General features: G+C 39.8%; 1 protein-coding gene across 3 annotated transcripts in view; it reads left to right on the top strand.

Annotated features, from left to right (window-relative positions):
* The window catches only part of NME8 (NME/NM23 family member 8), a 49,821-nt gene extending 39,299 nt beyond the window's left edge, over positions 1 to 10,522 (top strand). For 2 of the 3 annotated variants that reach the window (XM_038562682.1, XM_038562680.1), the window contains 4 exons: positions 920 to 1,071; positions 4,040 to 4,184; positions 4,805 to 5,043; positions 10,332 to 10,522. In XM_038562682.1, coding sequence (XP_038418610.1) covers positions 920 to 1,071; positions 4,040 to 4,184; positions 4,805 to 5,042 — 535 coding nt within the window. In that variant the 3' untranslated portion in view covers position 5,043; positions 10,332 to 10,522. Of the gene's footprint in view, positions 1 to 919; positions 1,072 to 4,039; positions 4,185 to 4,804; positions 5,723 to 10,331 lie in introns of those variants that run through there. The other variant, XM_038562681.1, reaches the window with a different exon arrangement.
* The last annotated feature ends 8,364 nt before the right edge of the window (positions 10,523 to 18,886 follow it).

The raw sequence follows: 18,886 nt of genomic DNA, 5'->3' as shown, positions 1-18,886 counted from the left end.
TGGTGCAGCCAGTTGAGTGTCCAACTCTTGTGTGTTTGGAGATCATGATCTCAGGGTCCTGGTTTTGAGCCTTGTGTGGGGCTCTGCACTCAACATGGAGTGTGCTTGGGGTTATCTCTCCCTTTCCCTCTGTCCCTCCCCCTTCTCTCTCTCTCTCTCTCTCTCTCTCTCTCACACACACACACACACACACTCTAAATAAATAAACAAATAAACAAACAAACAAATAAATAAAATTTCTAAAAAGAAACCTGCCTAACTGAACATGTCTAGTACCATCAACCTCATTCCTGCTTCTTTACATGAAGCCATCCTGCATATTCCTCTTTTATCACTGCATTTGCTCTGCTGGAGGATTCCATAGCAGTGCCTCCTGGATTCAGTGTAATTTGGAGGCTTTGGCATAGAGTCCAATACCATCTCTAGTGCTTAATGACATTTAGTGATGAAGGGCAGGAAAGGAATATTTATTGAGAGCTTAATATGCACCATATATTTCAAATATATCATCTGATTCTCAAAATCTCCTTCCAGAGCAGTTTCATTATCTTATTGATATTTGAGACGATTAAAAGCATAGAGAAATGAAGTAATTGCCCGGTGACACATAGCTAGCAAGCAGTGTGAACAGGGTTCTACAGGCTGCTTGTTGCCTGCACCAAGGCACCTTTCCTTCTTTCAGAGTTATCTGTCAGTGGTCACATCATGATTATTTCATGGTTCTTTCTTCCTAACGACCATTCCCTCCTTGTAAGGAAGTAGTGTGCTCCAAGCTGCTCTATAGTTAATACCTTTTGCATAATGGCTCGATCAAGAATGAGTTGCTTGATGACTTTTGGACAATTTATATAGTGTTCTGTTGCAGTAGTTTATACTACAGTATGTTATGCTCTAACAGCTCTTGACTTCTTTTTCAAAGTTTATGCGTGCGATTTGCAATGGAAGATTTGCCTATCAACCAGTTGTATGGAAGTGACTCATTAGAAGAAGCCGAAAAGGAAATACAGTATTTCTTTCCTTCTCAAGATACTTTAGCACTGATTAAGCCTCACGTAACACATGAACAAAGAGGTAAATATTTAGAAATAAAAATTGTTGTGTACATTTCCTTCAGGTTTTGTGAAAGATTTTAAACTATGGAAAAGTTAGAAGAATAAGGCAATGAACGCCCACATGGCTCAATATAGATTTAACAATGAACTTTTGTCATTATTGTTCTCTCACCCTCCTTCCCTTCTTCCTTCTCTCTGTCTCTCTTATAATCAAAATGAAATTGAGTTTTGTTGAAGTTCTTTTCAGAGTTGATGGAGGTGACAATGTTTTTCTCCATAGATATATTATTTATTTATTTATTTTTTAAAAAAAGAACTCAGTCAAAAGTATTTCATATCTTTATTTCAATGATATCCAGCTGTACAAATAAAGATCTAATGTTGATTAAAACAAGTTTGTGTTATATATTTGAATGGATATAATACACCAGGAAATGAAAAATGAATATTGACTCTGAAAGTTCTCAGTGTTACAAAATTTCTTCCACTGCATTCTGGATTTTCACATAAATGAAACATTTGTCCATAGTAATAAAGACATAAATAAAATAATGACTCACTTCACATTTTATAAAACTCTTGACACTAAAAATTCAAAAAATCAAAAGAAATATTTCCATAGATATATTAATAGGAAAGATCATACTAATGATATGTTTAATATTCACCAATTCTCCCGTTCTTGTATAAACTTCACTTAGTCATGAGGTATTTTTTAAAATGTGCTTTTGGATTCTATTTGCTTGTATTTTATTTGGGATTTTAAAAAATTAAGATAATGAAATTGGTCTGTCCTTTTCATTTTTGGTGCAAGGTTTAGATAACAATGTAATACTTCATAAAGAATGCACATGTCTTCATTTGTGGTGCTCGGAGGAGTTTAAGCAGAAGTGGGATTGGTATTTGAAGATTTAGTAGAGCCTTCCTATGAAAACATCTGGGCCTGTTGCTTTTTTATTTTTATTTTTTGGTAGGACAATTCTTTGACTACTTTCTCTGCTTCTTCTATGAAAATTGATCTATTTAAACTTTTTACCTCCACTATAGTAAATTAGAGTTAATCTTGCTAAGTTGTGTATTCTTAGGATATTATCCATTTCATCTACATAGAGTTCATGGTCTCTTATTATCATGTTTAATTTACTCATTTTCAATGGTTATTTCCACCCTGACATTTCTTCATTTGTTGTTTTTCAAAAAAACATATTTGATTTATGTTTTATTTTCTGTTTTCAAACTCATTACTTTCTGTATTTTTAAAAATTTTGCCTTCAATTCTCTAGTAGTTTATTTATTTATTTATTTAATTAAAAAAAGATTTTATTTATTTATTCATGAGAGACACAGAGAGAGAGAGAGGCAGAGACATAGGCAGAGGGAGAAGCAGGCTCCCCATGGGGAGCCTGATGCGGGATTTGATCCCAGTACCCCGAGATCACGACCTGAGCCAAAGACAGATGCTCAACCACTGAGCCACCCAGGTGCCCCTCTAGTAGGTTTTTAAAATGTTCTTCTAGCTTTTTAAATTGGACATTTAATTCATTTATTTCATTCTTTTATTTTTGTCAATATAAATTTTTGAAGTTGTGTATTTTGCTCAATTCCTGCTTTAATTTCTTCTGATTACCCCATAGATTTTAATGCATAGTGTTTTCATTAATATTATTATTGTTGTTCTTAGAAATTTTGCACTGTGCCTACAACGGTCTTTCTCTACTTTTCTGCTTGGTGATCATATCTTATTTTTTCTGTACCAAACGCAGAGGTTGGCCTTTTTCTGGAAGTCATCTCTAAACTTCCCAGAGAGTTAATAGTTTACTTCCCTGTGGTTCTGGGAACCTTTTACATTGCTCTTTATAATAATGACCACCTTTTCAAGCTATGTTTCTAGGCCAGGCCCCCTGAGCAGACAAGATCTGGAAGAAGCATTTAATGTTCCATGCACATTTGTTCTCACAGCACCTCTTGTAGGACAGATCCTGGGCTGCCCCCTTTATAGGAAGAGAAGTCCAGCCTTCTTCAGGCTTTCTATGGGTTATGCTTATGCTCTACCTTTTGGGGCTAGGATGGCAGCACAACACTTCTAAGCACTATTGATCTGGACCAAAGAAAAGACTGTTATACCAGAAAGCTCCTAATCCCTCATTTGGTTCACTGAATATAGCCTTTAAAGTGTAGGCTGTTGGTGAGATTTTGACAAGATGTACTTTATTTAATCCCCTCAAATATTGCCTTGCTACTTAAGGGAGAAGCATCCAGATTGGCTCTCCCCTTCAATCCATATCTAGCAAGGACTTCTTGACATTTGCAGCATGGAGATGAAAACATGCCTTCACTTTCAGCCCAGAAGCTTCCTTATGGTTTATGAGATGTTTCCGGTGGGGTCTAGAAAGCTGTGTCTCAGAGACTGAACATCTGCATTCACATATTAACATTGTTCTGAATGTCAATCTGGTGCTTTTTTTTTTTTTTTTTTTATTCATGATAGTCACACACAGAGAGAGAGAGAGGCAGAGACACAAGCAGAGGGAGAAGCAGGCTCCATGCACCGGGAGCCTGACGTGGGATTCGATCCCGGGTCTCCAGGATCGCGCCCCGGGCCAAAGGCAGGCGCTAAACCGCTGCGCCACCCAGGGATCCCCTGGTGCTTTTCATTTCAATTTCACTTAGCATAGTTTTAGCTTTTTTTTTTTTTTTTTTTTTTAAGATTTTATTTATTTATTCATGAGAGACAGAGAAAGAGAGGCAGAGACACAGGCAGAGGGAGAAGCAGGCTCCATGCAGGGAGCCTGACATGAGATTTGATCTCAGGTTTCCAGGATCACACCCTGGGCACTAAACTGCTGAGCCACCCGGGCTGCCCAGTTCTAGCTTTTCGAGCCACAGTACGCAAGTAAAATGATTATTTTCCTTAGTTATTTCAATCTACTTGAATCTGAAACAAGAGTAAAGACCTGCTACAAGATTACCATATCTGTTTTCCCTAGAGGAGATCTTGAAACTTATTAGAGAGACTGGATTTGAAATAACACAGATGAAGGAAGTAGTCCTAAATGAAGAAGAAGCAGAAAAAATTTATTCAAAGATAAAAGGAAGAGACTTTTATCAGGATGTATTGCAAATGTTGTCTGAGTAAGTTTCTGATATATAGTTCTCTACATTATAAAAGTAGTAAACATTCACTATAGAAACTGAAAAAAACAAAATGTAATTGAAACATTCCATCTAACTTCATTCATTGAAAGGCATCCAATTAATATTTGGGGTTAATTTCTTTTCTATTTCCTTCCTTCCCTATCTTCTTCTCTCTTCCTCTCCTTCCTTCCTTTCTTCCTCCCTTCATTTCTTTAGGTCTTCACATTGATATAGAGATGATCTGGTTTCAAATCTCTGCTTTTAGATCCCTGCATATGCATATCTGTCAGCATATTTAATATGTGCCTCAGTAGCCTTATCTGTAAAGTGGAGATAATAATAGTATCTATCTCTTGGTTTGTTGTGAGGGTAACATAATTGATAAGTTGAAAATACTTGGAATAGTGATTGGCATATGTCTTTAGAATTAACTACAGCACTCTTCTAGCACAACAACCTGCTGGAAGGGGGAGAAGTGGAAAAACAAAAAGAAAGCACAAAATCACATTGATAAGGACAAAGAATAAAAACAAAGCATGGCATTCTGTCTTTAGCTGGATATGTAATCTCTATTGGTGTAAATAGCCCAAATCTTCTGAAATTATTATTATTTGCAGGGGTCCATCTTTGGTCATGGTTCTGACTAAGTGGAATGCTGTTTCGGACTGGAGACGATTGATGGGTCCCATAGACCCAGATGAGGCAAAACTACTGTCCCCAGACTCTATCCGAGCCCATTTTGGAAGAAGTACTTTGAAAAATGCTGTCCACGGATCATCTACTATCTATGAAGCAATGGAGACCATTAGTAGAATGTTTGAAGACTTCATTCCTGAGAATCATGAGGGAAACTAAAGTATAGTGCCTGTTTAATTGTTGTTTTCTTTTCTTTGCTTATTACTGTGGCTAAGCCTGAGCCCAGGACAAGACTGTCCCAGAAAGGCCAGAACTTTCCCTATATCTATATCTGTGAATCTAACTTTATTTCCTGCCAGACACTCTGTGCTGTTCCATAGCAGCCTTGAAGCTACATAATATGTATATGGATTGAGTTTACTTAACTGTTGATAGAAAGTTTGGAAACTTTTCTGTCCTGGGCAATGTGGGAGACAGAGCATAAGCTAGATGACTTTTCCCATCAAACCTACTTTCCTTCCTTATTTTCAAAGATCAGGCTCACAAATGTGCACCTGTATGGTATATGGCTGACTGGAATAGAGCCTCTTCACATGTGGAGTGTTGTCCCCACCTGGATGAACCAAACTGAGAATCAGTATCCAGAGAATAATGAGAAAGCAATATTAAATGGGGAAACCACTCTACATCCAACCAGGTTCCCAGAGGAGACAAGAGTACCTTGTTCCCTTAATATTGTCACTTAGGCTATGATTTCTCCAGGTATAAGAACATTGTGCCAAAATATTAGGTGCATAAAATAAAGATAAATTTGGGCATAGTGCAGCTCATTTCATAAGTCTCACTCAATTATAGACCAAAGCATGAGTGCAAAACCAATAAACATTTATGTTGGGAAAGTACGTATTTTGTGTCTGCTTGAACTGTAGGTTCTTGATGAATACAAAAATGGCCGAATGGTGGTTGTTACCTTCAGAAAAGTGCAAATCAAAGAGGAACACAAAACTTAAAGAGGCAAGATGTAATTATAATCATTATGAGACAGTACATTATTAATCATGTCAGTGATGCATGACTAGTGGGGAGGGAAGTGAGTGGAACTACATTCTGTTTATACCACCAGTTAGCAATATGGAGTAGATCTATGCTAGCATCTGTGTATCCTTCCTTTCTTTGATGGGGAGCATTATGAATAATCTAGGGGATTTCAAATTAGTGTATAAAGTGCTGAACTGATAGGTATATGTTTGATGGTTAGGAGCTGGAGAAGGTAAGGAATGAAATCAATCTGGAAAAATAGGATTTTCAAAATCAGGGATAAGGAAGCAAGAAAGAGAAGTCCTTTTAAAAGTTTTTAAATGATCATATACATATATGCTTGATGCTTATATATAAGGACACATTACTGGTTTCCTTTTCTTAAAAGATTTTATTTATTTATTCATGACAGAGAGAGAGAGAGAGAGAGAGAGAGAGAGAGAGAGAAAGAGAGGCAGAGACACAGGCACAGGGAGAAGCAGACCCCATGCAGGAAGCCTGACGTGGGACTCAATCCAGGGTCTCCAGTATCACACCCTGGGCCGAAGGGGGCGCTAAACCACTGAGCCACCCGAGTTGCCCACATTGCTGGTTTCCTACTAAGACTACTATGCTATATCTACTATACTTTGTCATATCACTTTAAGGTATTGTTGGTCTGTTTCAGACATTTAAGAATCATTTATTCAGCTCTTGCTATATGCTGACCATTTTTGCAAGACTGTTTCTTGTCCTAAAACTCTAGAACTCTAAAGGCAGGAGATAGAGAATTAACATGTGTTTTAGGTTCCTAGGGGTAAGCACAGAGTGCTTTGAGCAGATGCATATAGGAGATGGAGAAGGAAAATGAGTTGCAAACTCTCCAGGCTGGAGACATTGAAATAAAAATGAAAGATTACAGGAACCTTAACTAATACAGAAATGGTGAGTTAGTGAGAAGTGGAATGATGAGAGAATTCTTAGAAAGCTACCTCACATCCACAGGACTAACTGCCACTCTACCAAATAAGTGGGAAAAGATAAAGCTTCCTGGCTTGAGTAACTAAGGAAATGACCCAACGATTTCCAGACAAGGAACCCAGAAGGAAGAAGTAGGTTGGAAGGAAATACTATGAGTTCTGTTCTGGTCATGTTAGGAAGGAGGCATCTAATTTGAGAGTTAAGTTTCACCCTGAGAGCAGGGAAGTCAAGAGGGTTCCATTGGAGTAATGGTGAATGTCAGCAAAATGGTGACATAGGCAGATCCAAGCTCCCAACATTCCAAAGGAACCTTGAAAAAACAACAGAAACTGTCAGAACTCTGGAAAATGATCAAAAGTTTACATCAACCAAGTGTGTGCTGAATTAACAAAAAAGGCAACTTAAAAATGATATGAAAGTTTTGTGACATTTTTACTTACCCTACCACTTCCCCAGCATGGTGATAGTCTTGAAGATCACAGCCTGTTTCCAGTGTGTGACCCATGTTCCTGGCTCCAGAGAGAAGAGAGCAGATAATATTTACAAATTACTGTGTTTTTCTGTTCTATCTGGAGGCTACCTGAAGGATGACACAAGGCACTCATCTCTGTTTCACCAAACCTGGGAACCACTCAGGGAAGAAAAGTGTTAGACGTTGATTAAAAACGGTATATGATGATCAAAAGCCCCATAGCTGTCTGAGGCCAAAGATTGTGACTGACACTTACAATAGACCACTTAATGCTCGGGAGGGCTATATGTTGGCAAATTGAACTCCAGTTAAAAAAAAAAAGAATGGGGATCCCTGGGTGGCGCAGCGGTTTGGTGCCTGCCTTTGGCCCAGGGCGCGATCCTGGAGACCTGGGATCGAGTCCCACGTCAGGCTCCTGGTGCATGGAGCCTGCTTCTCCCTCTGCCTGTGTCTCTGCCTCTCTCTCTCTCTCTCTCTCTCTCTCTGTGACTATCATAAAAAAAAAAAGGAAAAAAAATTATGTTTCTGTGTACTAACAATGAAAAAATCCCAAAAGGAAATTAAAGAAGCAATTCAATTTACCACAGCATCAAAAGTAATTAAAGCCTTAGGGATAAATTTAGTAGTGTACAAGTGCAATATTTTTATACTGAAAGATATGAAATAATGCTGAAAGGAACTAAAGAAGACATAAATAAGTGGAAAGACACCCCGTGTTCCTGACTTGGAAAACTTAATATTGGGAAGATTATAATGCTACCCAAAGTGATCTACAGATTCATTGCAAGACCTAAAAAATTCCATCAGTGTTTTTTACAGAGATGGGAAGACCATCCTAAAATTCATATGAAATTTCGAAGGATTCGAAAGAGCTCGACAATCTTGAAAAACAACAAAGTTGGAGCACTCCCGCTTCCTGAATTCAAAGCTTATTACAAAGTGACAGTAGTCAAAACAGTGTGGTTGTGGCATAAGGATAGACCGATGGGATAGAATTATGGTGGGAATATAAAATCGGGGAGCTGGTGCAGATGACAGTATGGCAGTTCCTCAAAAAGTTAAACATAGAATTACACCAGACCCAGCAATTCCCCCTCTTAGGTATATATCCAAGAAAATTGAAAACAGGGATACAAACACTTGTACACCAATTTTCGACAGCAGCATTATTCACAATAGCCAAAGGGTGGAAACAACCCAAATGTCCATCAACAGAAGGATGGATAAGCAAATAGTGGTATACACCTGTAGTGGAATATTATTTAGATGTAAAAGGGAATGAAGTTATTGATAGTATGCTACAACATGGATGAACCTCAAAAACTTCATGTTAAGTGAAATAAGCCAGACAGAAAAGGACAAATGTTGTATGATTTCACTTTTAAGAGACACCTTAGATAGGTACCTTCAAAGGGACACAAAGTTGACTAGAACTTAATAAGTATAGTTTCCTTTTAGGGTGATGAAAATGTTTGGAAATAGACTGTGGTGGTGCAAACAATGTGAACATAACTAAGGCCACTGATTTGTGCCCTTGAAAATAGCTCAAGTGGTAAATTTTATGTTATAGATATTTTACCACAATAAAAATATTTTAAAAATAAAATAAAGAAGAATTGTTCCTCAGGAAAGCACAAAGATCTTTCACAATAAAGTTCTCCAAAACCTCTCCTAAAACGATGCAAAATAAAGCTTGTCTTACAACACTTATTTTTGTTTATTTTTTTAGGGATTGGGTAGAGAGCATATGTATATATATAAATATTTTTTTCTTCAGGTTTTTATTTAAATTCCAGTTAGTTAACATACATGTGATAATGGCTTCAGGAGTAGAGTTTAGGGATTCATCACTTATGTATAATACCCAGTGCTCATCACAAGTGCCCACTTAATCCGCATCACTCATCTAACCCATCCTCTGGCTTACCTCCCCAGCAGCAACTCTTGGTTTGTTCTCTATGATTGAGTCTGTTTTGTGGTTTGCCTCTCTCTCTCTTTTTTCCCCCCATGTTCATCTGTTTTTTTTTTTTTTTTTTTTTTTTTATTCATGAGAGATGAAGAGAGAGAGAAGCAGAAACATAGGCAGAGGTTGAGAAGCAGGCTCCATGCAGGGAGCCTGATGTGGGACTCCGGGACACCGGGATCATGCCCTGGGCTGAAGGCAGTCATTCAACTGCTGAGCCACCGTCCCTGTTTTGTTTCTTAAATTCCACAAATGAGTGACGTCATATGGTATTTGTCATTCTTTGACTTATTTTGCTTAGCATAATGCTCTCTAGTTCCATCCATGTCATCGCAAATGGCAAGATTTCATTCTTTTTTATGGTCGAGTATTTTCCATTGTGTATATATACTACTTCTTTGTCCATTCATCAGTTGATGGATATTTGGGCTCTTGCCATAATTTGGCTTTTTTACAACACATTTCAAAGAAAATGCATGCAATGCCAACATCAAAATCCTTATTAAACGTAAGTAGGGTTTTCCTAAAGTTTCTTGAAGAGCTACTGGATAAAGGAATTTTTTTCAAACAAAATATAACACAGCACCAAGAAGTTCCTAAAACTCTTCGTTGGGCACCTCTGTCCTCAGAGTCCCCCTGGGCCCTGCAGCCCCCTCCCCAGTAATTCCCATCATCCTTCCTGCCCTCCCACTCTAGTCTCTCCATCATGTTTCATAATGAGCTGCACACTCAGTCCTGTTGTCTTTCTCAGTTCCTTCCAATTTTATTCCCCACCTTTGGCTCGATTAGCAATTCCAAATCCTTGAAAGGATTGGGTAGAAAGCTGCAGTTACTCACAGTTAATATTTTTAACTCGGTCAAAAGAATTTGTTCATTAACTTATTGAGCCATAAATCCTTGCTGATTGCTTACTTGCTGAATCAGGCAGTGTTATCTGTAAAGAAAAGAGACCATCTCCCCTAAGCTTGGCAATCCTACCACATGTCGGGGGATTTGTATGCAAAATGGAAACTCATAACTGCTTTAAAATTAGCTTTGTAATGTATCTTATCGAGTATGTTCTTTCTTTTCTTAGAACTTTGAGAAGATAATGCGTGTAAGTTCACACTGACAGAACCATGTGGCACAGCTTCCTGGGAGGAATAAAAGGGAAGATATTCCTTGGAGGAAAACTCAGTTCCAGTTATCTTAAGTTAAACACTCACCTCAAGGTGAAAAACATATGGTTATGCACAATAACAATAAAAATCGTAACCTTCAAACAAATCTTAGTGTTTGTTTTTATCCTGCCTTTCAGAGAGAATTTAGGGTGGCTTATATAAACGCATACCAGACTGAACAATGTAATTGGGGAGGAACGTGGATATGGGGAAAGAGGGTGTAGGGTCCAGGAGTGGAATTACATACAAAATGCATACACGGCCCTAATGCATATTTAGACGGCCAAAAACTTGACTCTAAGTATTTTGGCAATAAACTCTGAAAAGGTGTCATGTCAACATATACATTTTGCAATGCAACCGCAGGACAAGTGCAGGCCATGTACCTTGTTTTCTGATGCTAAGACAATGCAGATCTCTCCAGGGATGAAATTGATAATAAGCCCAAGTTTTCACTGGTTTTGGCATTCCCCTCTCGGCATGTAATCTGACCGTGTTTGCTACAGTGATGCACTTAAGCTTTTAGCCAGAGTTACATGTAATTCCCAGCATATTGGCTGGGGCTCTCTCCTTTCCATTCCACTCCAGAGAGCATCTGGAATGAACGAGAATGATGTTCTGTGGGGCACCTGGGTGGCTCAGTCAGTTGAATGCTTGCCTTTGGCTCCTGGGATCGAGTCCTGAGTTTGGCTCCTTGCTTAGCGGGGAGTCTGCTTCTCCCTCTCCTTCTGCTCCTCTGCTTGTTCTCTCTCTCAAATGAACAAATAAAATCTTTAAAAAAAGAAGAATGATGTTCTTGTACGATTAACTTTCCATCCTAATTTCTAAACTCTAATGTTAATGAAGATACTCGCAAACTTTGATTATTTAGTATTCTTTTCCTTTAGTGTGATAAGAACCCTGAACACTGTGCTCTATCCTCTTAACAATTTTTAAGGGTATAATACTTGATTGTTGACTGTAGGTACAATGTCATAAAGCAGATCTCTAGAGCATATTCATCTTGCTTAACCGATACTTTGTCTATTGATGAATACTTATGGTTTCCTCCCTTCCCCAGCCCCTGGTAACCACTATTCCCATCTTTGATTTTATGAATATGACTATTTTAGATACATCGTGAAAGTGGAATCATGCAGTTCTTCTTTTCTGTGTTTGGCTTATTTCACTTAACATAATCTCCTCAAGGTCCATCCATGTTGTCACATTTTATAGAATTTCCTTCTTTTTTAAAAAATTTTATTTCTTCATGAGAGACAGAGAGAGAGAGAGAGAGAGGCAGAGACACAGGCAGAGGGAGAAGCAGCCTCCCTGTGGGAACCTGATGCAAGACTCGATCCCAGGATCCTTGGGGTTAGGGCCCAAGCCAAAGGCAGATACTCAACCACTGAGCCACCCAGGTGCCCTAGAATTTCCTTCTTTTTAAAGGCTAAATCGTATTCTATTATATGTATATAGCACATTTTCTTCATTCATCTGTCAATAGAGATTTAGATTATTCTCATATACTAGTTATGGTAATTAGTGCTGCAATGAACATGTGAACGTCAATATTAAGATCATGTTTTTGATTATTTTGGATATATACCTAGAAGTAGGATTCCTGGATAATGTGGTAGTTCTATATATTTTTGGTAGTTTTATTTTTAATTTTTTGAGGAACCCTCATGCGGTTTTCCATAGCAGCTGCACCACTTTGCTCTCCTATCAATAGAGAACGAGGGCTCCAGTTTCTCTGCAACCTACAAACACATACATATATACCATCCTAACAGGTGTGGGGTGGCATCTCATTGTGGTTTTGATCTGTATTTCCCTGATGGCAAGTGATGACAAACATTCCCTCATACTCCCATTGGCCGTTTGGAGAAGAGTCTTCCAAAGAGTCTTCTCCGTCTTCTTTGGAGAAGAGTTAATAATTCAAGTCCTTAGCCTATTTTTTAAGGGAGTTACTGGGTTTTCTTTGTTATTGAGTTGTACAAGCTCCTTATGTAATTTGGAGATTAGCTCACCATGAGATGTATGGCAAATATTTTCTCCTATTGTACAGCTTGACTTTATTAAAATTTTTAAAAAAGATTTATTTATTATTTTAGAGAGAGAGTGGAGTGATCAAGTGAGTGAGCACAGGAGCTTGGGAAGGGACTGAGGGAGAGAGAGGGAGAGAGAGTCCTCAAGCAAACGCCCCACTAAGTGCAGAGCCTGACGCGGGGCTTGATTGTAGGACCTGAGATCATAACCTGAGCTGACACCAAGAATCCGTCGCTTCACCGACTGCACCGCCCAGGTGCCCCTACTGCTTGGCTTTACACTCTGTTGATTGCTTGTTAGATTGCTTATTTTGATTTGGTTCTGCTGGTTTATTTTTGTTTCTGTTGCCCGTGTCTTTAGCATCCTATTTATGAAATCATCGCCAAGACTAACGTCATGAAGCCTTTCCTTTTTTTTTTTTTCTTTTTTTCTGAGAGTTTTACATGTTTGGGTCTTATGTTCAAGACTTTGTTTTAGGGCAGGCTGGACCTGGGCAGAGTGTGGCCTGCAGGCACCCTCGCTGGTGCCCCGCTTTTTGTCTCCATAGTGCGGACATGGGACAGGGACCTGGTCTCTCTGGATGCTGAGACTCACATGGTGTGTGCTGTGCAGTTTGCTTCCCTACACCTGTTCTCAGGTGTCCATGCATGCCCTTCCACCCCCCCCCACCTGGCCATCTGCCTGGGGCAAGTGATCCCCACCCCGCCATACCCTTGATATAGAGGCTGAGTAGATTGCTAGAGCCAAGACCCATGTAGCCCTGCTGCTTCTACCAGGTGCCTCTCTCCAGACTAGGACTTTCTCATCAGCTCTTTCTGCACTGGGAAGAAGGGGAAGCTATGGTATCTTCCATCTCCAGCTGCCATCTCTGTACTTGCCTGGTTGCTAGGCTCTGGTTGATGCATCCTAGCTCTGAGACCTAGGTTTGTCCTCTGGGATCCCTTTCAGGAAAGTTGGGGCATTGGACATGCAAACTAACTCCTGGGAGAAGCCAAGCATTAGGGGGTTTCTTTCTGATTGTGTGCTGCTGCGCTGGAGGCAGGGACTTGGGTCACAGGGTGTCCCAAATCTCCCTACTGGCTTTGCTGAGTCTGGCTTCGTGGTCACCTAGAGTGTAGGAGCTTTTCACTTAGCTTCTGGATTTTGTGCAGAGGAGATTTGTCCATGAACTCTTGTTGAGTTGATGAGTTTGCAGAAGGAGAGATGGTCCAGGGCTTCCTACTCACCACCTTGCTGACATTACCTCTTGACTACTTATTATTAGTAATACACTGCTCACTTCAAAACTCTATAGTGTTCCAACATTTGAGAAGCACATGTGAATTATCAGCAGGGATAGTTCTCAATTTTTCTTCAGAATGCATTAAAAGAAAAAAAACTAGGGTAAATCAATTACTGTGATTACTGGCTTTTTTTTTCTTCTTTTTTCTTTTGGATTGTGTAGAAGAATAAGTATAATAGAAATCTTCACCTTACTTTCTTCACATTCCCCACTCTTTTAGATCAAATACTATTATCTGCCACTCTGTATGCCTGATAGCATTTGGGTGTTTGAAATATGATTGTGTTAAATGGCATACTGTTATGTCAGGTGGCACACAGGACCACTCAGGAATGGCGCAGAACTTCAAAAGCATTAAAACAACAAACTCCCTTAAAATTAATAATATATTTCACCAGCAGATGGCATGTTTTGCTCAGTTGTCTATATATTTGTACCTATCTGTATAAAGATTTTACAAGCAAGACTTAGGGAAAGGCTACTTCTTTGGGATTATAGAATTAATTTTGAACTAAATAGTTAGAAATCTAATAATGTCCAAAGAGATATATTCAATTAAACCTTTATTTCTGTTGGCGTTGCTCTTGAGATTGAAGTTAGTGAGTGGAATGCAGAAGTACAAGGCAGGCACATGGGAGCCCGGATTGGCAAGGCCTGTGAATATCCTCTTGCTCCTGGGGAAGAAAGGTCAAGGAATTGGCTAGAAAGCGGTCAGGGCCCCAGTGAAGTGGGCTGATTTTGAATCTCAGCTGGACTTGAGGCAGAAAATACCCATCTTGAGCCACTGTGGCTGAAGCAATTGAGAACTACAAAATTGGATTATGAATTCCACTATAGGAAACAACTTCTTTCCTTTAGGGTGGCACCCTCGTGCACTTGGACCCAGAAGCCACAGGTTTTTTTTAATGGCCCCACCAATCCCTGTAGCCAGCTTCCGAGACAGGAGACCTGAAGCATTCTTGGTTGGAGCCTAATGCCTTCCAGCATCCCCTCCCTGGATCCTGTTCTTGGTAAATAGATGCCCTGCAGAAAGCAGACAGATTTCCTAAAATATGCTGTGCCCTCTTCTATGACCCTCTTCCTGCGCTCTCTTGGTGCCCTTTCTGCTCACTGGACTGGACGCCCTGGTGCTGATTCTTGCCTGAACTGTGTTTGAACTTGCTCATCCCTTGGAACTACTTTGGATGACCTCGAAAGTCAGTTTTTAAAATGCTTTTAATAAAGGGAGAAAGTTGACTAAAAGCAATGGTCCCTCTGATTTCCAGCTGCTGAAATATTCCAATGACATAATGAATAGTTGACGTGATTAGAAGACGACAAATGTTAATGAACGTTAAAAATGCATCTGTTTGATTTAATAACAGCATTTTAGATATCCCTTGATACCATGATGGAATTTTATTCATAATACCACTTTTTCCTTAATCCCAGGCCTCATCGTGTTATTCGTGTTATTCCAACTGTGTGACACTTGGAATCAGCCCTCCGGTTCTGAGTCTTCCCCGTTAGCCAAGTTGAATTGCTAATAAAGGGTACTTTTTTCTCCCTTTCAAAGTGCATCACTAATGTGATCCAAATTCACCGTTCTAAAGTGGTTCTCATCTAGATATTGCAGCTACATATTTTAGGATTATCCAGTCTTAAAATTGATCTCCTACAAATATTGAGCAAGATATGCCTTTGCTTCTATGCTCGTGCTTTCACTGTGTGGACCTGTAAAGGCCAAATTACACACCATGGACTTTCTTCCTGCCCTGAACGGACTCATTAATTACCTCATCATTGCCATTCCTTACATTCTAGTACAAAGAGACCTCTCTGGGGTAGGAGGGCAAATACCATAAGACTCTAGCTGTGATTGACTCATTTTCTCTTCAATAAGTTTGAAATCAAACAAAAAAGACAGAAAAAAAGACATGAAGACATAAAAGTTTTGGGGTTTTACTGATTCAAATGGTTTAGAGATGACAACTACAGGAGTCGACAGAGATATTTGTTGCTTGACACCAACCACAGAGACCATAACTAACAGGTGTCCAGACACCATGGTCTGACAGGCATTGCCCCAGGGCCAGTCTGCCATGGGCTGCTCCCCATCCGTGACTGAGTAACAGCAGGACACGAAGGCAGAGCTGTTTCCTAGGAGATGAAGGACTCGGTGATGTCTGGGTTGTCTCCACGCTTCCCCCACAGCCTTGCCAAATTCTCCTTAAGACATGGTGGGATGAACACCAATCAAAAACAAACAAACAAACAAAAAAAGACATGGAGGGAGTCCCAAGTGCATCCACCCTGCCTTCCTTCCCTCACATTGTCCCCCCTGCCATTCCTGCTCATCTCCCCTCCATTCTCTCTCACAGGCATTTCCTCCAATGGAATCCTTCCACGTTTAACTCCCTTTTGTGTTGGCTTCCCTGAGGACTCAGACAAATGTGCATGTAATCAATGCAACTCAGTTTTCCTGTTTGCGTGTCTACATGGCTTAAAACCATACCACATTCCATTCCGTTCTCTCCCCCTCTTTCTGTCTCATGATATTTCTGTAGTATCTCCTGAAGGTAACACGTGTTCACTAGACAAAATACACAAAAGCATTTATGCTTTGTACCCTCGTGCTCATTTTTTTTTTTCCTGGTCCTGGAAATTCAAGCAGAGTAGAAAATTATTTGTGTCACAAAAATCTGGTAGGCCTCAGGAACCACATTTAAAAGTCCATTCTCACAAGTAACTGGCAAAATAAACTCGGATACATCTACACGATGCAGTTGTGGAAGATAAAATAAAATAGAAAATAAAATAGGATTTTATTTCTTTATATGAAAAGATGTTTGTGCTGCATTATTATTACATTCGTACGCCCAAACAGAGAGAAAGTCTGGAAGGATTAGCAGCAAAATGCTAATTTTGGCATTTGGAGTACTTTTGTTTTCGTTTTTTCTCTTTGCTTATCTCTGTTGCTTGAATAATAAAAAAAGGGGGGGGTTATTTTGTTACCATCCTAGGGTCCAGCGTCTCCTTTGGGGTTTTAATGTTAAGGTAAATATCCTATCCCACATACTCCAAAGATCTGGAGAGCACATCATTGCTTGCTTATCACTTAAGCCACAAAGTTGACAATTAACTAAAATTTTTGGTTGCCACCGTGACATATTATCTCTTTCAGGGTAAAATGCTCTTCAAAAAAATATTTTCCCATTAGGCACCATGATTAGTATTGGCATATATCATTCTATCACCAGAAGCAATGATTTGTTCTCCTGTTGCTCTTTTTTTTTTTTTTTTTTAAATATTTTTATTTATTTATTTAGGATAGTCACAGAGAGAGAGAGAGAGAGAGAGAGAGAGAGAGAGAGAGGCAGAGACACAGGCAGAGGGAGAAGCAGGCTCCATGCACTGGGAGCCCGACGTGGGATTCGATCCCGGGTCTCCAGGATCGCGCCCTGGGCCAAAGGCAGGCGCCCAACCGCTGCGCCACCCAGGGATCCCTCCTGTTGCTCTTTCTGTGGTGATAACATGAGGCTTCCCTCTAACATCCTGGCTTTATGTGACTGACAAACCAGAGCCCTTTGGTCTGTTAAGGTAAAATTGAGTAACTTTGGGAGCCCCAATCTTTCTCTGACTGCATGTGAAGCATCTGACAAGCCCGGTGTAGCCTTTTCCCTGTAGGCTGGAGTATGACTTCTAAGGTCTCATTTAACTTTTGCATTCCACAATTTCAAGTAACCACTTTTGCTTTTTGAATAATGATAACAGCAGGTAGAGACTTTTGGTAAAAAAAAAAAAAAAAAAAAAAAAAAAGTAAAAAAAATGCCCTTCTCTTTTTATTTAGGGACTTTTTCCACCAAACAAGCACCTAGAACTAGCTCAGGAAAATAAGTTTTATTGTAAGTTTGCACTAGACAATCCTATGAGCATCCAAGGACAGAAACCAAAAGTGTTCATAGTGCATTGGTTTCTTTCATTCATTCTTTCTTTTTAAAGATTTATTTATTTATTTGAGAGAGTGTGAGAGAGTGAGCAGGAGTGGGGAGGAGTGGGAGAGAGGGAGAAGCAGACTCCCCAATGCGGGGCTCGATCCCAGAACCCTGGGATTATGATCTAGCCAAAGGGCAGATGCTTAACCAGTTGAGTCACCCAGTTGCCCTACACTGCATTAGTTTCACACTGGAATGTAGAAACTAAGGTTATTATTATTTTTTTAAAATTTTTTATGATAGGCACACAGTGAGAGAGAGAGAGAGAGGCAGAGACACAGGCAGAGGGAGAAGCAGGCTCCATGCACCAGGATCCCGATGTGGGATTCGATCCCGGGTCTCCAGGATCGCGCCCTGGGCCAAAGGCAGGCGCCAAACCGCTGCGCCACCCAGGGATCCCGAAACTAAGGTTATTTATCTAAATTCTGTTTCTAAATAAGAAGGCTGGGCTGAGAGGAAATCTATTGGCATGTCTGCTACACCCTAATTCTTTGGTTTCTCTAGCTGACCAGTTATATTATGAAATTTGATTCATTAAAAAAAATTGAAGAGATTGCATAGGCTTTCCCCAGAAGTCAAGAACTTAATTATCTATCTATTTATCTATCTATCTAATCTATCTACCTATCATCTATCTATCTATATAGCTATCATCTATCTTATTAGTCTACCATCTCTCTATCAACTATACCCCCTTTGAGGTGCTTCATTACTCATCCCCCAGCTTCCAAGTATTTGAAGTGTTCAGAGTGTTGTCAGTGATGGCTCACAGAGGAAGAGCGGAGCTTTGCCCCAGGTGACATCCAGTTCCCAGCTAAAATTTACAAAGAAATATTGACAGGTTGAAACAATCTTAGTGAGGATTTGGAAAGTCAGCATTCTTACCTATTTATGGCCCAGCATCCTGATGGATAACTGACACTATAATCAAGAAATTTATGGGATGCCTGGGTGGCTCAGCGGTTGAGCATCTGCCTTCGGCTCAGTGCGTGATCCCAGGGCCCTGGGATTGAATTCCACATTGGGTTCCCTGCAGGGAGCCTGCTTCTCCCTCTGCCTGTGCCTGTGCCTGTGCCTCTCTCTCTCTCTCTCTCTGGTCTCTCATGGATAAATAAATTAAATCTTAAAAAAAAAAATAAAAAAAAAGAATTTTCCTTGGTGGTCATACTCCTTGGCCCACCAA

This window comes from Canis lupus, chromosome 18, assembly GCF_011100685.1.
Source record: "Canis lupus familiaris isolate Mischka breed German Shepherd chromosome 18, alternate assembly UU_Cfam_GSD_1.0, whole genome shotgun sequence".
Lineage (NCBI taxonomy): Eukaryota > Metazoa > Chordata > Mammalia > Carnivora > Canidae > Canis > Canis lupus.
Note: the sequence above shows the minus strand (reverse complement) of the source record. Positions and strands in the feature narration are given on the sequence as shown.